A 19,286-nucleotide genomic window follows, 5' to 3' on the forward strand; every position below is an offset into this window, starting at 1 on the left:
TTTTTTTTTTTTTTTTTTTTTCAGAAAAGTAGTTGATTCTTAAATTTAGCAAACTTGCGAGTAGCATTCATCAGAGATTTTTAATAAAAACACCTTCATAAGAAATGTAAACTTTTGAATTTTGAAAAGTGGTTATTTTACTTTCCTCCAGATTCTTTCAAAACGTTGAAAGCCGAGTAAGTGATTTTCATTATCTGTGAAAGTAATGAATGTTATGACTTGGATTCATCTGTAATTGATTAAATTTGACTTACACTTTTGAAGGAGTCGATGTTAAGAACAACGAGATCGCCGTAGCTCATAATGATAGGTCGCGATGCTCTCATCATGATGAACATCAATGCTTTATTTGCCTTCTTACTTAGCGTCATCCAATTGATCAAGTAAACGTACTCTCCTAAATCCATACTCTGAAAGCCCAACAAGTGTATCTTTTTCAAAAAAAGTTCTTTCCGCGCAAACGTCACTCGGAAATACTTTTTCTTTGAAAACAGAAGAAAGAATCGTGCAGATGCGGCTCTTACTTTCAAAGTGATCTCATTGCCAAACCAGCAATAGGCAAACATTTCTCCAGTCATGCAGATGATATATCCTACAGCCATGATCCTCTGTATTACCGAAATGTCTCTCAAAGTGAATTGATAGACAATGACGGAAAAGAGAAGAACGCTAGCCAAGTACTGCTCGACGATGATCACGTCGAAGGTGTTGGTCACCTTTTTGGAAAATCTGAAGCATTGTAAGAAAAACGCCTATTTTCATCCATTACTTCGAACATAAATGCAACATCGAAATTAACCTAATTATAAAGTCGTGATGTATCACTGCCTGTTGCAATAATTTCCGTTCGATGTATTGCGTCGTTTGCCCACTCAGAATAGCACGTTCGACCAAATCGGGAAACTCGTCGAGTCTACATCTGAGTAAGTCCAATTGGGTGCACGCTTGAAGAACAAAGCCACTGACGATCACATCAGTCGTTACGTTCAGCAAGACACCAACGACCAACGGCACGACCTCGAAGACGTAAGTTATCCAGTAGCTCCAATCGTCACGAAGATCGTAGGGCAGCCACATGCGAAATGGCAAATTTCGCGTCGATTTGTCTTGCAGTAAAGGCGTTATCATAAAGCAGAAAAGCGTCGCTTGGCCGAGTGCGTTGAATATTATCGTAAAATTCCTGATGAAAAGCACCAAGACGGTCAAGTTTGATTTTGTTATTTTTAATGTTCGTCGTTTTCAAAGTAATGCTGTTTTTCAACTTACTTAATGAACAAATCAGTCCTCCGTTGAATTTCCATTTCGACCTGGTTCCTCGGTAAACAAAAGCTTTCGAACAGCATTTCGTCCAGTTGAGTGACTTTGCTTTTCCGCACAATGAAATGAACGACTTTGAAGCATATTGATATGGCAGTTAACAGCGTGAACATTATGTCAACGAACATGTTCACGTTGAATTCGCTGCTGACGAGAAGAAGGACCTGCAGGGCAACGAGCGTGTAAGTGCCGAATACCGCGACGCTGGTGTACACGTGGTAGCAGATTCTCTTCAATCTTTCCGATTGCCAATGCGACGGCAGCCACATCCCCGTCAGCGTCAACACCTCGAACGTGAACTTTAGGCTGCGCATGCTTCGAGCATTGTGCGGCTGCGTTACGCGACTGCCTCTGGCTGCGTGCCCGTTGACTGACATCCCCATCAATATTTTATCAGTTCGTTGCAACTTTCGCCGCGCGCTCTTCTATTATGCAAGGCTATTCTCACGAAGTGATCATTAACTAAACATGCGTTTTCTCGCCTCTAGCATTCGCACGTTGATCTGTACGAAACACCGTGTACAGTGTGCAGTCGAGATCTTGTTTAATTGTGATCGAGGTATCATTTTTACAGTGTATAATATGAAGTCTTTTAATGGCAATCACTAATTAATTATTTATATACGTGAAAACTTGTATTTCGGGTATGTAGCATTCACTTCAAAATTAATTATTCGACATATAAATAATTTAATATTGCATAATTAATGCGCCACTTAGATAATTTAAGAACTGAGTCTACGTTGCACATAACAGGAAAAAAGGAAAACGTCCATCACTCGCTGCCATACACTATGCTCCGCGAAAAAAAGAATAAGGTAATTCACCTTGCAGCAACGTATAAACGTCCATCAATCTATTTCATCGAACTTTTCGTGAAACAACCAACTTTATTGGAAGTCCATCGATAATTTCCATATACTAAGCGATAATACTCCACGTATCTACTTCATAAAGAAGAAAAAAGTAAGTAATGTTAAAAGTTTTTGTTCGTTACGTCACAATTAAAAATTTTGATTTCGAGCAGATGAACAATTGAACACACCTGTCTTATTGAAAGAAATGTATCCATTGGTTAAAATATTTGAAGCTATTAATTAACTAGTTAAACTCATCTGGTTAATAAATTGTACATTAATAATAAAGAAATCCTATCGAACGAAAGCCTCGGTGAATGTAATCATGCTTCGATAAATTGACAAGTAGGAGAGCGACAGGATACCGGATGACCAATACTTCTGAAACTAGGAGGCAGAGCCTCTGATAACGAGAAAATAATGCACGAGAAAAGTGTCAGATGAATATGCCTTATTCCGTTTGTTCGTTACTTGAGTTGAGATTTATGATTAATGATTGTGAAAAATAATATTGGATGGATTTTTGAGATAAACATTGTCGAATTAATAGATAAATAAGAAAAGATATTGATACTCATGCTCTGAACTATTCGATTTTCATGATGATTTTTAATCGATGTTTGAGTCAAAATTTTTAATTTTTGTCCCTGTGAGCAATCAAATCAAAGCTTTTGATTTCTACTATTCATATTATTTTTAAAATTATAGTAATCTGAATTTAGCTCAAAAGAAGTCACTTTTTATTTCTTCACTCCTCGTACATCGTAGGCTGTCATAGACCGTTCCTAAATTATAGGAAAATCGGTGAGCCGGAAAACCCTGACGCTCTCCTCGCGCGTACTAGGGTTCACGTTTATTTGAATAATCGCGCGAAAGAAATTTCCGTTCTCAAGTGTTTCGATAAAAGAGTATCGTCAGAATGTGACTGCGAATCTTGTCAGGTGTCAACGGAACTCGACTGTTTTCCATGCTCCGTTGAGTAAACGATAACGATATTACGATAAGAATCATCGGACGAACTTCTTTTCATAGAATTATAATAATTACCGCTCTTGAACGCACGAACGCTTATCATTACGATTCAAATTTGTCTGGAAAATAGTAAAGTTATTTTTAATTTAGGCTCTAGTTATTTTAGAAAGTATTGAAAATGATAAGCGAAACGTTGAAGCGCCAGTAAGTAATCAAGTAAAAATCCCAATGTCGGGCGAGTATTTTTCTCAGGAAGTTTCATGTTATCGTCAGAGGCCTTAAAATGTATCGTTATTTTAACGAAGGCACCTTATTATGTATCAGCCACCTGGCTACTCTGAGATGCACTTATATAAAAGTGAGTCCTTTAATTTTTACACATCAGTATCGTTATCGTCGGGTGACCACTGTTACTTTTATTAAAATGTCAACCCTAGCATTTTTTTTCGTCATCTTAAGCAATTTTTACCGAGGTAATAAATAATACATAATAGATTACTAATGAATAAACCCAAAATTGTCTAAAAATGTTGCTCCATTACTGATCACGTTGATGCAAAAGAGAATGAAACATCACGTACACGAATAAAATAATTTTAAGTTCTTTTCATCCCATGAACATTACATTTGAATATTCAGAAATTCCTATCTTTATTCAGCCTTCAATAGATGATTCAAGAACTACGAGAAATAGTGAATTTTAATTCAATTTTTCAGCATTGGTATGTAATGAAACGGAAACCCGAATAGTCAACGGATTTGAATCTCAACTTGGTGATTTTCCATATCAAGTGAGAACAAACTTTAAATTGAGTCAATTATATAACGGAGAAGACAGTAATTAATTTTAAATATAGGTATCGCTTCAAATGAATAATCATATGTTTTGCGGTGGTACTATCCTCGATCATTACCATATTCTTACTGCCGCTCATTGCGTAGCTGAGTAAAAATCCAAGCCACTTATCAGCAATTCTCAAACCACGAATGTGCCAATCCTTTTAAATCACGAAATCGCGATATTTCAGATTCGGCGATCGAATGCTTAGTGTAGTAATTGGAAGTTACGATCTTAAAAGTCAACCTGGTATAAGGCATCGTGTTTCCGCTGTGAAAATTCACGAAGGCTACAAATCTGGAAATGGCTGGCCCCACGATATTGCTTTGTTGAGGGTAAGACTTCACCGAGGACAAATTGATAAGGAATTTCGAGATGCAATTGCCACTTGATAATTGTGATGGAAATGGTAGCTTGCCAGCCCTATCAAGTTCAACGAGCTCGTAGCGCCAGCTGTGTTGCCTAAACCTGGTGAACAGTTGAAACCTGGCCAATCAGGCGTAGTAACTGGATATGGACAATTAAACGTAAGCAAATTGGATCTAGATGATCAGTTAGAGGAATTAAACGTATTTGAATCCAAAGTAAAGTCCAAAGAATAATGAATGATACAGTCGTATGACATTCTTCATTATCAACAGATCTCAATGCAGCATTTAATTTTATAATTTTCGCTCAGAAAAATGGCTACCAGTCAACGAAACTATACAAAACGCAAGTCTTTGTCGAGAGTAACGCTGAATGCCAACGTTACTATCACCAAGATCGCATAAAACCTACAAATCTGTGTACTCGTCATCCTGCTAGAATCACTGGTTTTTGTAGGGTACGTATCGATGATGAATCCAGAATCGTTCGTATCAAACATTTTCTTTCCAGGGAGATTCCGGCGGTCCCCTCACTGTTAACGGCAAAGTCGTCGGTATAGTGTCTTTCTCGCTCGACTATGGTTGCGCCGGTGAACTAATAACTCCGCAAGTGTATACGCGTGTGAGCCACTACATCGACTGGATTAATTATCATCGTAATTTTTAACGTTAGATGTAATCCTCCTAAATAAAAGAAATAAAACAGGCTATTTATTAAAACCAACTTTTCTCGTGAATATCTCGCAAAACATTTCCACGAATCGAATTTACATTCAAAACCAGCGTTTTTCGTTGTATTGTCAATTGATGTTTGCCAAAATCATCTTACATTGTGATTCGCAATGACGCATTGCAAATAGCGTTACGATCGATCGCAAGCGCATATCGAATAAACGTTATGAATTATTCGTATATAAGCATTAATGAATATAGATATTAGAATCGATTGGAAAAAAAATCATTCTCGAATCAACATTCTAACGTCAAATCAGCTCAACTTTAACGTGACCAATGGAACCATTAGAAGAGCTTTAAAAACACAAATTGAATAAAGTTTAACACGCTGTTGGAGCACTGTAATCATAATAAAATCGAAACATTGATAAACATTCAGAAAACACATTGCCAGATAATGATGTAATCATGCATTGAGCGATAACTTTCGTCGAATCTATATAAAAGGAGCCTTTGCATTTGCAATGCTTCGACATCAATAATATCGTGCAAGTGAAAACACTTTAATTTCGTATTAACATGTCGCCTATTAGCTACCTTTTCCTCGGACTTTTGGCGTTTTACAAAGGTAATTACGACGATTTACCGTCTTTTCCTATCTTTACCGTGGCTTGCCTACAATTCTCAACTCGATAATTGGAAAATTGCAATTTATAAACGCAAAGCTTTAGCTAAATAAGGCATTTTATCCTGACACCGGTTTTGTTTCGGACTCGTATTTTTCATGATTTTACTCAGAATGGTGATTGACCTAATTGTTATTTATAAAATTCGTAGAAGTGACCTGCGATGTCTCGCAGGAACCAAGAATAGTTCGAGGCAATCTAACTCGACTCGGTAATTTCCCATATCAGGTAATAATCGTTTTCTAAAAGTATAATTCGACGTAAGACTTGAACGATACATTTTCTATGGCAGGTGTCACTTCAATTGTATAATAAAATGTATTGCGGGGGTTTCATTATTGACAATTACAACGTTCTCACTGCTGCACATTGCATTTCAGAGTAGGTATAAATTGCCGATAAATATTACATTTTAACGGCGTAAATCTAATCAAAGCGTATAAAGTTATAGGAATGATCCCAACAAATTCAGCGTAGTAGTAGGTAGCGTGAACCTCAGTGATCCAACAGCTTCAGGTAAAAGGTATCAAATCCGTCAAATAAAGGTTCATCCGAATTACCGATCCAACAACGGATGGCCAAACGACATAGCCATGTTACGGGTAAATATATAAAATAAATTGAAATTCTGCTTGTAAAGTGGAGAGATTAATGGGAATTGTACGAGAACTGCTCAAATGTTAAAGCTGGTAACACCCATCATTTTCAATAACTACGTGAGACCGGCTGTGTTGCCGGCACGAAACGAAACATTACGGCATGGTCAACCGGCCATAGTGTCCGGATATGGACAGCTGAACGTAAGTTCTAACGCAGCATCGGTGTTTGCATTGGAATAATCTATTTACTTATTACTGCACAGGACACAAGTAGGTTATCCCCGATACTGTACACAACCAAAGTGTTCATCGAGAGCAACAGTAATTGCCAAAAATTCTATGGCTCTCAATATCCGATTCAATCGACAAATGTTTGCACACGACATCCTAACCAAATTACAGGTTTTTGCAGAGTGAGTATAATCAATTAGAGTCCATAATTCCGTTTACTAAAATATATTTGCTATAATTTCTTTTCAGGGAGATTCCGGTGGTCCATTGACAGTAAATGGCAAAGTTGTCGGAATAGTATCGTACTCTATTGAGAATGGTTGTGCTGGAAGATCAAGGGGTCCGCAAGTCTACACCCGCGTTAGTGAATATATCAACTGGATCGAATACTGTCGCAAATAATATTTTTACCTAATTTGCAATGCCAGAAAATGTCACCATTTCGTTTACCGTGCAAATAAAATACTCATCTTTCGATATCAAGTTCTTTTCTTACTGGATGAATCGAACGACCAGCGCATTCATTAGTTGGATAGTCATGCTGCAATTATTTGATAAGAAATGATCATTTGCAACAGCGAACTGATTCCTTGAACAACAAAATAAACTATAGTTTTTCTGTTTTTTTCCAATGAGTTTAAAATGAGTCTAAATTCAATGAGTGCGAAGATTAAATATTTACTCGAGTAGATATGTCGTAATGATCGGTAAAACTTTTCAACGCGAAAATACGTAAATGACTAAGGGAATATGGCCTTTTATGAAACTTGATGAAAAAAAACTTCTTTCGGCAAAATTTTAGACCTATAGATGGTGGGGAAGCTTTTGTGATTTTTAATTTTATTTATAATTTTCTCGTAAACATTTTTTTTTTTTCTTAATATTTCATTTGTATAAGTTTTAGATAAAAATGTTCAAATTGTGGTAGCAATCTAATAATTAATCAGCAAATTCAATATAGCCAATAGAAGAAGTACATCATGAACATTGTCTTATAATTGAAAAAAATAAATCTATCTAATTAACAAAAAATGTATATTATGAGATACTAAAATACAAATAATCAAAAGTATTTAAAATGATAAAATGACTGAATTGAGCAAACAAAGCAACACAGTGATGAAGACTAATTTTTAATTATAATTAAATCATTGCTATTTAAAACAACGTAATCTAGTCATTTATTATAATTCTTCCATGGTATTTACGTATTGTTGAGCTTTTCATAATAATTTTTCAAATAGAGATAAAGTATTGGTTCTATTGAATATATCTAATTTAATTCATGTGATTTTTGTTGACCTAAACATTTAATTAAAATATTTTATACATGTATTTTCTACTATTTCTTTTAAAGATTCATAAATGAAAGATAACAACGCTCTGGTATGACTTCAATTTTAATGATGAATGTTCCACAACAATACATTAATTCTTGTGGAATAGTATGAAAAAATTATTCATCGATTTATTTACCTTAATGAGTAATACGTAATCGAATAACTGGTTCATCCGACTATAAATCTAGATTTAAATGTTTTTAAATTACCATACATCACCACAGTAAACGTTATTGACGTAAACGGAAAAATAAGTGATTTGCAACTGACACGACAAAGTGAATCGTCGAAAAAACATACAAAATGATCTGAACGTAAAAATTAATATTTTATCAATGTTTTACCACGTAAAACATTCTAAAAAAATTGAGAATATAGAAAAACACGAAATTTACCACAATATACATTTTTTTTCTATACAATTTTTTCCATTTCATAAGGCTCAATTATTGTCACAGAGTTTGACGAAATTACATTTCCCCTTATTTGACCATGTCTGAAAAAGTTTAGACAAAAAGATCATTATAATTCTTTACTGTTAGTACGATGGGTACCCTTTTTAATTCAAAAACTCCAAAAGGTAGAAAAATGTCCTTCCCAAATAAAGGTTCTAAACAAATTTCTATCTGATCAATCTACATAAGTTTCGTACTTACATGAAAGACTGCAAAAGTCTCGAAAAAAATTTATCGTCATTTATAAGAGCAGAACTACCGTTATGATTCTAATGTTTTTATAAGAAATTTCCGTGTAATGGAGGCTCTGAAAATTTTCTTACTAGGTAAATCCTAATGAAATATCTATTCTCCCTCATTTTCGTTTGAAAATCACAATTCAACAACTTGTTCATATTACGAAATTAATTTCTTGTTATTCACTGTATGTTATATAGATAATGAAACAAGTCGATGCATTATTATGAGCTAATTTTCGTAAAAACAGTGGAAAATTAAATATTACTTATCTCGCGAAATTATTTTTAAAGAACATTCGTACGCGTATGCGTATATAGAATTATGACTACAGACTCTTTTGACGTATGACAGACATGTCTTTATGTTAATAATATGATCTGAGATGCAGGTGTAAGTTTTACGTTTTAAATTATTGTTAAGATAATCATGCTAATGACGTTTATTGATCGCAGGTGCTATACCGACTATCTGATCGAATTACTTCCACGTGACCAATTAAAAAAATTGATTCAATTTATGGGTCAACTTTAATTTATCAATCTTAAAAATAAAAATTGATGTATTGCAACACTGAGCGATTTGAAAAAAACAAATGTTCGCACTTGTTATGTGCTTTACGATCATTATTTTCATATGCCAAGGAGGAAAATTACAGCTAATATAATGGTATTCTTAATATCACAATAACAAAATTTTCATTCCATTTTTTCACTAACCGAATTAGCTAAAAGTTGTATATAATAAAAGTGGTAAAAAAAGACAAAAGTGTGATACGGTGACCTTTTTGTGAATTACGTGCTTGATTAATTTCTGTTTTGTTCTTTCGTTCCTTATCTGGATTATTGTTAAAGTTAACATAACAAAATTATTTTCGTACCGAAAACTGACTTTAAATTTCCTTTTTGTTTCTCAAAAGATTTGTTATTCTGCAATTGAATGATGATGAAAAATTACGAGAGAGGACAATCCGTCTCGTATTCCAACGTACAGTATAATCAGTGAAATAAAAGCTTCGAAGAATTTATACATATTCAAAACATAGTTACCATAAAGACGTAAATCTAATTAACTTTAGCGCGACAATTTTACGAGCATTAAAAGCAATGTTTTTTCCCTTCCCCCACAGTACTGGACAATTATAAAACGTCATCAGTAATATGCGTGCGCGTAAAGAGGCGAGGGGAAACTTTGTTTCGAAGCTATGTTCGAAGGACATTGAATAATTCAGAAATAATCGCGCGCATACGTGCAAATGGTCTACTGAATTTCAGGTATCAAGCCCCTAGTAATCTTTTGAACACTCAAATTCACACAATTCCATAATTTGAGAAATCTGTTGTTCAAAATGAACTACAAATTCAAATAAGTGGAATGTTAGTCAAGAAGTATGAATAGTTACTAAAAATGAGCAATTAGTCTTGCTCAAAATATTTATTTTTTTTTTTCAAAACGGATAATATTTTTATAATGGACTCGAGTAATTTCTTACAGGATTCGAGTAAGAAATTATTCAGTAACAACATTCAACGATACCCAACTCAGCAAAATAGAAATCTCAAATCTATATATGTATATGTATGTACATGCGTGTATCTTGCATTGTTAAAAAAATTTCTTAAACACAATTTTTGCTGCACTTGCATCCATGTTTTCTCTATTTCTCTATCAATCTACTAATCAGTACAAAGACTTTTGGCTTTGGATACGTTGAAAATAACATCAAATATGCTTTTTGTAACTGTATTTTTCTGTGTTTCTTGTTATTCTTCATGCATAAATGTCTACCAACCATTTGCTTCGTCGTAAAATTTCACAGTTCCTGATGATCCTCACGATCACTGTTCTTCACTGCTAATAACATTGATAAGTATCCTCCAGAAGTCTTCAGAATCTTTATATAAAAAAACATCGAATTATATAGTGATTTATACAGTAATAAAAAATTAATCGCTTATAAATTTGAATAAATCCTAATTTACGTGCATTTGGCTTTTGAAGATCACTCTTAAATCCGTGCATGCTGAGAAATAAGTGAAGTATGTCTTATAGAAATAATTAAAAATATTTTATACGAGATTAAAGACTGTATCTCTTATGAGAGAATTAGTCAACAAAAATCTCCAATTAATGTTTAGCCACTTTCCCATAATTCAGTATTCTAAATAAATGGAATTACACATTCTATAATATGTATTTGTCATCAAAGACACAATTGAAAATCGATGGCTAGAAGTCTACTGAATAGAGGTACTGAACAGAGTATTGCGAATGAGTTTTCATGTAAAAAATAAAATGTTGTTATGTGAATGAATAAGGTAAAATGACGGGAATTCGGAATGTTGAAAAAGCATTCTACACTTAAGCTGTGAGATAATCTGGATTCAGTGTGCGACCTTCAAACAGCTGCATGGACATTGATAGAAACTAGAATAGAGGCATACGCTGCAATAGAGATCCATAGAAAGAGGCACAAATTTGCCCGCAGTCAGTTCGACCGGTCGATCTGCCCGAAGCATGATAATAATCAACAGCTTCATGTCCGACGGAGACAACCGATACCAATCGCTATTGTAAGCCGTCTCCTTTAACTTTGTACTCTACGCAATTCCAAAAAAAAGGCATGAATCCATGGATAATCAACAATCTGTTCGTAATGTTACCTCCGTGCTCAGCATCACTGCGATCACGCAATACGCAAAAAGACTCATCAGAAAGGTCGTGTAGTAGTACGTCGCAAAGACAAGTTCTAATACGTCTATCACATCTTTGGTGATTATCTGGAATGAGTTGTAAAGTATGATCCACGATTCGAAGGCCTTTTATTTCAACGCCTTTTATTTAACTAGTGATTTTCCCGTCTCGGTGTGATTCATTTGTGGACTGTGAAGATAACATTATAGGCGTGCTAAGAGATCTGCATCCCAAGTCGCAATTACATACATTGTGATACGGACATGCACACCATGCGTATGCTACACATTGATAAGGAAATTATGCTTCTTACCCTTACGATCTGATATTCTGTGAGGCAAAATATCACAAGCGATGTCAATAATTGCATAAGCAATTGCATGCTAAAGGCATTTCCGATAATATCTCCGATTCTGAAAACAAAAGCACGGAAAAACAAGATTTTCATTTGCGTCATATATACATTTTACTTGAATTGAGTGATATAACAATTTCCCCTAACCCTTCTCCCGGATAAGGACTCATTTATTCACTCTAATTGGTACTCGAAAGTTACTTACAAGGGAATGTTCCCAGCCCTCCGACTCCGATTTTGCTGCTATTTGAATATGCTATAGCTAATTGAAAAATAAAAGATACATTTTTTTATTGGTAGAAAAAGCTTTCTAGGGAGTTAAAGCCACCCTCGAAAATCACTCCTCAGAACAGTTTTTTATCAATATTTTTCGTTTCAATTAATATTGATAGAAAACTTCTTTAAGGGGTGATTTTCGAGGATGGCTTTCACCCCTTAGAAAGCTTTTTTCGTCGAGAAAAAAGCAAGTCAATTAGCTTTTCAATTTTTCAATTAGCTATCATATATCCAAATTGCAGTAAAATTGGAGGCGAATAGTTGGAAACGTTCTCTTGTTAGATTGAATAATGAAACTGTTGTTTCAAATAAGTAATTCAATACTTAAAATGAGTAACCGATTACTTAAAAAATTAATAATCAAAATAAATTTACAAATACTTGAGTACTAGATTAAAATATCGCAGTTACATAGAAAAAAATTGTGATTCTAACTTTGATAATTATAAACACTAAATTTTTTACTGTTACCTGTCTACTTTTCTCTTTGACTATAGACAGAAATTCCAAACTAGAACATAAAAAAATATCAATGCAATGTTTTTCCATAATTTATTATTAATTTTCGGCGTATAATTGGGACAGCATTTGGCCTATTTATGTGCTAAGAAATTTACGATGAGTGTTTTTGAAAGATTAAAAGACGAAGAATCGAACGGTGTGTTGAAGTTGCATATTTAGAAGTGTTTGGATAGCTGACAAACGAAAAATGTATTCATCAAAGAGAATTTTTAAAAACTGAAAATTTTAGATTGTCCGTAAACAAAATGTCTGCTTTAAATGGAAGAAACTGTCGATGTTTGACAATACGAACATACCGCCATAACACCGAATCAATATGGCAAGTATGAATTCAAAATACCATCACAATTCCATATTGGGTATGGTCCCGCATTGGTTCCACCTACGTCGTATAGTGATTAACAGTTAGCAATCGAAGGATTAGATAATTACAGAAATCCGTGCATTAAAATCCAAACATCGTACTAACTTTAGTAAGTACATGTGTCTCTCGATAATCGGCGAAAGATTTAAATGCTCATTCTTGTTTTCGTTGAGGGCAGCCCTGGCCAATAGCTGTTTGAATCGCTCTCGAAGAATCTCCATCTGGGCACAGAGGTGAAAAATGATTGCCACGAAAAAGCCATCGATCGCGCCGAAAACTGTAGCGGCATTCAACGTCGACAAAAACTGGCCGATCCACGTGATTTCGTAATACGGGCTTTTCTGCACATCGTAAGGGAATTTCGAAAGCATGTACATCGGACGAATGCGTTCGCTTGCATTCACTTTGCCCATTCTGAAGGCTTGCGACTCTTTGATTCGGTTGTAACAGTTCAGTGCGAAAAACGTCGCAACCGCTGATTCGACAATCCAGAATATAATAACCGAAACCAAATAGCTTATCTTCGCGTTCCTACGCATGATCAACTTCTCCGTGTGATTCTTCGTCATTTTCCAGTCTTCGATCATCGCGTTGACAAGCACATCTAGATCTTGTATGGGGTGAAAGAAAAAAATCTGAGCCGGCTGATGCTCCACTTATACATGAGATTAGAATGCAAGTCTGATGATAAATACCTTTGCGGTGGTACCAGAAATTCAGCGACTTTATCGCCACTAGCAGATGCGCCATATCACAATTTGATAAAATTTCGATTGCTTTGTCGAAATCTTTTATCGATTCAATTAACTTGAACGTTTGCGGTATATTGCCGAAACCGAGTACCGAAATCATGAGGATGGTGAAACGTAGAGCACTTTGCCAATTCGCGTTCTTATTCAAGCAAGGCCATAGTCCAAAAATCGTTAATCCCACGCGACAGACTTTCATCTCAGTTTCAAAGTCTTTATCCATTGTTACGATAAGTTTGATGTAAAATAGGCCGTAGCTTTTGACGGACTGGCAAAGTTCGCGCCGGTGTATCCCCTCTACGCCTTCAATCGTCGCTCCCTACTCGTCTTGGGATCATTTTTTGATGAGCACGATGTGAAATCCCATACATCTATAATCCCTTGCTTCGCATGGAAAACTTTACTTCTCTTGAGCTTCACCAGTGATCATGCACGCAGGGTGTATTGATTCATCATCATCTGAATATTTCAGTTGAGCCTGCGATGTGCTGTCCGCATACTACTGCCTATTATTCAATACTCTCGCTTGAAAAGCATCAATGTGCTATGGAAGCGAAAGTTTCGCACATTGTTTCTGTGCTTGAAATTATAAAGAAATTATAAGTATACTCGCGTACCGACGTGGCGCGTTTGATCTCTTATGTACTCTCTGTAGTATGATACTTACTATTGACGAGTAAAACGCTTTTTGGTATAATGTCCGGTAATATAGACCATTTATAAAAATTGATAACCGTTTTCAAAGTTCAAATGTGTATGTGATAGCGTTTAGTTATACACGCCTATGTCAAATTATATCTCAATTTCAGTTAACTATTTGTATTAACATACTAATCTTAACGTGCTCCAATTAATTAAAGTATCATTTTTGCAACAATAATAAAAACGGGTATTCGCGAATACTTACGGTATTTTCCGGATGACCATAAGACAATGGCCGTACCTAACATGCTTAAAATTGCATGTAGAAAATTTATATATTCGACTAAAGTTTTGGCAAACTTATCAGTTAGTCAATATATCTTGATTTACTTATTCCTGAAAAATGCCTTATGTGCCTTGGTTTTCACTTGTTGCCAAGCTTATTGTCATAAATAATTGTGCTGGCACTATTTTAGAAAGTTTAATCACGCGCTCATTGTGTCGATATCGGAAGTAATATTGATTTTACTTATTTTGACTTTTACCTACAATTGAATTTTAGAGTAACAGAATACTTTACATCAATTTGAAATACTTACATAATTATTTTATTATTTCAGTTTTTATATTATAATGAAATAATAATAACGAAATTTTTTTTCTATATTTGTCGAACGCATTACAAAAATCTGTATTTTTTGTCGAGCCAATAAATTCAACACTATCGTTTATATATATATGTATCTCGCTGAGTAAGCTAATAATATGGAGCTTTCAAAGAACCATTTCCATTGTAATTGATTTTGGTTTTTTAAATAATTAAATAAAACATAGTTTACTTGAATATTGTCTTGTATTTACTTTATTATTAATATAGACATCAGAATAATCAAAGTATAGTTTCATTACATACACTACAATACAACAGTTGTTTTCTCTAATAGAATGCGTAAAAAGTTTATTTGTTTATCAAACCATATTATATCAAGTTCAAAAATGATCTTACACGGTCTCCTAATATAACGAGAATATAACTGTCAACTATATATGCTTACATGGAGTAATAATAATACTTTATTTGTTTTATTCAACAGCATTCCAGAAAGAATCCAAAAAGCAAAACTAACTGCTATTAAAATGTGGTAGGAACAATCTAAATTATGTATTGTGGATAGCTCTCTGCGTTTACTCATTCATTACGCACTGCTAACTATATATATATATGTGTGTGTGTGTGTGTATAAAAATATATATATATATATATATATACTAGTTGAATACAGAAAAAATTCAATTAATATATTCGCGAATATTTTTTTTTATCGGTTTAATAACTGACGGAAAAAATCTAACAATTCTTTTGTCTATTTTATAATTCGTTTAATATAACTTTATCATCACCAATTCTATAATACAATTTTCCACCGTGACAATTTAAAATGCCACTGTTGGTTACGCGATAATCCTCCTAAACACATAAATACAATATATGCTGGTTATCGTATAAATCATATAAGAATTTGTGCTGTAGATATCGAGTTAAGATTTCTTTAAATATTTCGATAAAACCAATACGTTTTCGCGGTGATTGTAAAAGTCTTTTTAAAAAAAATTTTAAATTATGTTTATTCGACGAACTTGCAACGTTGGCAACACGTTACTCTGTAAACAAAAACATATATATATCAAAAACAGAAATTTATATTACTTATACGTATATCTGACTTTCATCTTACAGCTTCGTCGCACGCAACTATCACTTTCACTCTTTAGCGCAATTTCATGGTACATGGCTGCTGCACGTAGTTTAAACAAAAACCTCGATTGCCATAGTCATTAGGAGCTTCTGTGCCGTCTGTGTGGAATACTAACCGAAACGGCTTCACCGTACCTGAGTAAATTTTCAAGGGAATCAAGATTATTTTTCAATTGAATTTATGACTAAATTTATTTTTATTTCATTTTATAATTCACGATATGTGCACTTTATACTCTTATTATATACTTACAACACTCTGGGTCATGGATTTTGCTCAAACTATAATAAGTAACCTTCTTTTCGTCTTTGTTAAAGAAACTTGTTAGTCTTATATCAATAATAAAAAAATCCAATTCTGCTTTGAATCCAATAAAATGTTAAAATAATAAATCTACTGTAATATGAAAGAGTTATCAATAGAAAGCTGAGATTAAATTTCTTTTTAAAAAAAAATTGTCAAAAAATTACAATTCGTTTATATATTATGTTAATTAAAATTTTGAATTCAAGATAGTCAATAAAATTTACAAAACCACAAAAGTACTAGATTATTAAGAAAACCTATTTCGCGACATCTGAGACTATTAATAGAGGGATTTTATTTCACTTTTCGATTGATAATTTAAAATTACGCTTGACTGCTTTTATTTCTGTATAAAAGGAGGCCATTTACCAATTTGTAGCAAAATTCATGAGCCGGAGGAGTTGGATCTCCTCTTGTTAGCCAGTAATTAAACACATTAATCAAGGTAGACAAAAAATATTTTTAGGTCAAACTTGCGAGCTTTCATATTATAACAAACAACCCTCATTTTTTTTAAGCGGAATGATAAATCAGTGAATCTAATTCCAATGGAGAGATAAAAAAGAATTGGATATCACATACTCGTCACAGAGGTAGAGCGGCTGACAGAGTAGTTGTAGTGCAGTTGTGAAAGCGAAGGTAAAAAGCCACCCGCCATAGCCCATACCATTAAACTCACGCACGTACTTATCACGGATGTTGAGTTGACGGAAGCTTCGGTATTGAAAGCACCACCGCAAAGACGATCGACACAAGTAATCTGCGAACCAGGTAATTTTCCAGCGTTACTTGCACAAGGAACCATCAACCAGTCGTTTTGGCATGCTCGATCAGCCATCGCTGCATATTGTCCTGACAAGGTATTACCCGAGAGGGTGAATGAGCTCGGTGGTATCGGAAGTCCTCCAGACAATGGATTTATTTGCGACGTTGAGGCTGAAACGGTGTTGAATAATTTTGAGGTTATGTGGGCCCAATTCCCCTAAAACGGTCCAGTAGATAAATTGGAGATTTTATTGGGAATAAAATTAATTTTTTATAGGCAAATGTCACCTCTTGTCCGACAAATACGTTTGGTAAGACTAAAAAACTGCTGCCCATAACCTCAAAATTCATAATTTGTTACGGTATTTTACACAGTCAATAATGCTACATAAAAATTGATAGAATGAAAAAATTATTCGATTCCTAGTCGAACAATAATTTTCTTATTTGTCAAAACATCTGTTTACCTCCGTCATCGCAAGTCATGTACTGAATCCCACAGAAATTACGCTCCATCCTGATGCAAATACTGTAGTCCTGGTTAGACAGTTGTAGCCCTACGTTAGGATCGTAGTTGAAAGATTTAATCTGTCCAGAAACACCGGTATAATACTGCATACAGCCCTCTTCCGCGCGAAAAATGCTACTGCAGGGTATTTGAGCGATTCGTACTCTCCACGAACGGTCGAAGCCACTACCACTCGTGACGAAAGACAAAGTGACCGGATTTGTTGGACCGGTTCCCACGTCAATGTACACTTTAAAAACAAAGTCAATTTATTACTTTTTATTAGTCTACGTACACCCGATTTTTTGAATGAAACACTTACTGTGATTGCCGTTGTTACTACCGCAGATTGGTGACACTGGATTTCCTCCAGATACGATAAATTGATCGTAAGTACAAAGGTTATTTAAGGTTTCAGGGCCTCTAATGTTGAATTGTACAAAATCCAATCTGTAAAATATATAACATATTCTATAAAAAATGTATTCTATAAAAAATTTTCATTTTCGTTCGTCATCGTGGAAGAAGATTCACCTAAACTGACAAACATCAGGATGCGATTTGATCAGCGTGAGTTGACAAGAATCCGTTCCATCGAAGTTGCCCGGATAACTTGGATTGACGAAATATGTATTATTGTCGAAAGTCGATTGGCCACAAGTCACAGTCACTGCAATCATTTTACAGATTACATAAAAAGACTATTGTCATTATTATCGTTACACTACAAGTTCTTACCAATGCAACAGACACCGAAACCGTTAGCACACAATCCACTGGACAATCCGCCACGTTGACCGCACTCGGAAGGTGCGATACAAGTACCGTTTTCACCAGATAAACCAACACATATGTTGTTGTCAAAGCGCACTAGCGTAAATAATGATAGAACTGCAAACAAACGTTATCAAGATTTTGATGAGCGTTTTCGACGAAAAAATGTATGAGCCATAGCTTCTTTTAACTCACGTCTAGGATCTCGATTAGGTGCTCGTTGCTTCGGTTGATTAGTACCACTTCGACTATCGCTCGCTCTTTTATGCCAAAAAGGACCTCTGGCATTTATTTTACGACTTTTCTCAGTCTGCTGTGGCTGTCGTTGTTGTGGTTTCTGTTGCTCGGCCGCGATAGCCAACGCTACAAATAAAAGCAGCAATGACATTTGCCGCGTCATTTTAATACTTAAAACTCCTCGGTGTGGCTTCTCATATCTGTCGAAGGTGAACTTACTGGCGAAAATACTCCTCAACGTAGCTGTATATATAAGCTCGGCAGGAGCTAAGTGAGCGTAATGGACAGCACTTTTGACATGTGGGCGAGCGCGTCGTGGTAAAAGGAAAGTCACCGAGTAGTTAAATTGGCCGTGGCAAAGCAAAACAAAAGCATTACACGATGAATCTTTTGTGCATTATATATACTCAATCTGGCTTTGTTTTGTTATTTCGCTTTTTAAATTTGACTAAAAGTCAGTGAAAGGATACTAACAAAAGTGATTCGTTTTGTACCTAAAGGTGCTAATTTCTTCACTGGACGTTGTTTAATTTATAAGCTTTCTGTTTTCGATGTTATATCAAGTTCTATCTAAATGAAAAATAAATAAATAAAAAGAAAAGAAAATTAGTTCTAAGGAGATTCGTATAAAAATCTACTAACAATCTTCTTTAATTGTTAACAAAGTGCTTATATTCGTATGTATTAAAAGTTTCACGAAGGAAAGAACAATTTCTTGTTCTACAGAGTGAAATGAAGTTTCGGAATCTGAAGTCATCTTTG

The 19,286-nt window shown here is 34.6% G+C and overlaps 5 protein-coding genes across 6 annotated transcripts; 2 read left to right on the top strand and 3 right to left on the bottom strand.

The window, feature by feature from the left end:
• Positions 1–71: 71 nt before the first annotated feature.
• On the bottom strand, positions 72–1,784 carry LOC131670909 (odorant receptor Or1-like). 2 transcript variants are annotated; one of them, XM_058946903.1, is made up of 5 exons: positions 1,267–1,784; positions 800–1,180; positions 525–729; positions 255–410; positions 72–194 (listed from the first exon to the last, which is right to left on the bottom strand). In XM_058946903.1, exons 1-5 carry the CDS (start codon positions 1,698–1,700, stop codon positions 138–140), a joined length of 1,233 nt encoding a protein of 410 aa, XP_058802886.1. In that variant the 5' UTR covers positions 1,701–1,784; the 3' UTR covers positions 72–137. The 2 variants fall into 2 exon arrangements, with proteins under 2 accessions (XP_058802886.1, XP_058802885.1); XM_058946902.1 differs by having other exon boundaries at positions 255–729.
• Positions 1,785–3,461: 1,677 nt separating this feature from the next.
• On the top strand, positions 3,462–5,019 carry LOC131670876 (chymotrypsin-1-like). The gene is made up of 7 exons (XM_058946853.1): positions 3,462–3,504; positions 3,864–3,937; positions 4,004–4,092; positions 4,175–4,319; positions 4,398–4,511; positions 4,664–4,810; positions 4,864–5,019. The coding sequence occupies exons 1-7, from the start codon at positions 3,462–3,464 to the stop codon at positions 5,017–5,019; spliced, it is 768 nt and encodes a 255-aa protein (XP_058802836.1).
• A 577-nt stretch (positions 5,020–5,596) lies between these two features.
• Positions 5,597–6,999, top strand: LOC131670958 (chymotrypsin-like elastase family member 1). The gene is made up of 6 exons (XM_058947012.1): positions 5,597–5,941; positions 6,006–6,094; positions 6,159–6,315; positions 6,400–6,513; positions 6,576–6,725; positions 6,793–6,999. Exons 2-6 carry the CDS (start codon positions 6,030–6,032, stop codon positions 6,943–6,945), a joined length of 639 nt encoding a protein of 212 aa, XP_058802995.1. The 5' UTR covers positions 5,597–5,941; positions 6,006–6,029; the 3' UTR covers positions 6,946–6,999.
• Positions 7,000–10,216: 3,217 nt separating this feature from the next.
• On the bottom strand, positions 10,217–13,794 carry LOC131670910 (odorant receptor 82a-like). Its single transcript, XM_058946904.1, has 6 exons — positions 13,482–13,794; positions 12,892–13,396; positions 11,583–11,682; positions 11,239–11,355; positions 11,020–11,175; positions 10,217–10,469 (listed from the first exon to the last, which is right to left on the bottom strand). Exons 1-6 carry the CDS (start codon positions 13,756–13,758, stop codon positions 10,389–10,391), a joined length of 1,236 nt encoding a protein of 411 aa, XP_058802887.1. The 5' UTR covers positions 13,759–13,794; the 3' UTR covers positions 10,217–10,388.
• A 1,270-nt stretch (positions 13,795–15,064) lies between these two features.
• On the bottom strand, positions 15,065–19,281 carry LOC131670877 (uncharacterized). The gene is made up of 10 exons (XM_058946854.1): positions 19,167–19,281; positions 18,744–18,911; positions 18,483–18,650; positions 18,252–18,404; positions 18,048–18,183; positions 17,836–17,963; positions 17,473–17,763; positions 16,823–17,176; positions 15,914–16,068; positions 15,065–15,839 (listed from the first exon to the last, which is right to left on the bottom strand). The coding sequence occupies exons 1-9, from the start codon at positions 19,279–19,281 to the stop codon at positions 15,947–15,949; spliced, it is 1,635 nt and encodes a 544-aa protein (XP_058802837.1). The 3' UTR covers positions 15,065–15,839; positions 15,914–15,946.
• Between the last annotated feature and the right edge of the window lie 5 nt (positions 19,282–19,286).

This window comes from Phymastichus coffea, unplaced genomic scaffold (genome assembly GCF_024137745.1).
Source record: "Phymastichus coffea isolate CEN01 unplaced genomic scaffold, Cenicafe_Pcof_1.1 PCOF00117, whole genome shotgun sequence".
Classification (NCBI taxonomy): domain Eukaryota; kingdom Metazoa; phylum Arthropoda; class Insecta; order Hymenoptera; family Eulophidae; genus Phymastichus; species Phymastichus coffea.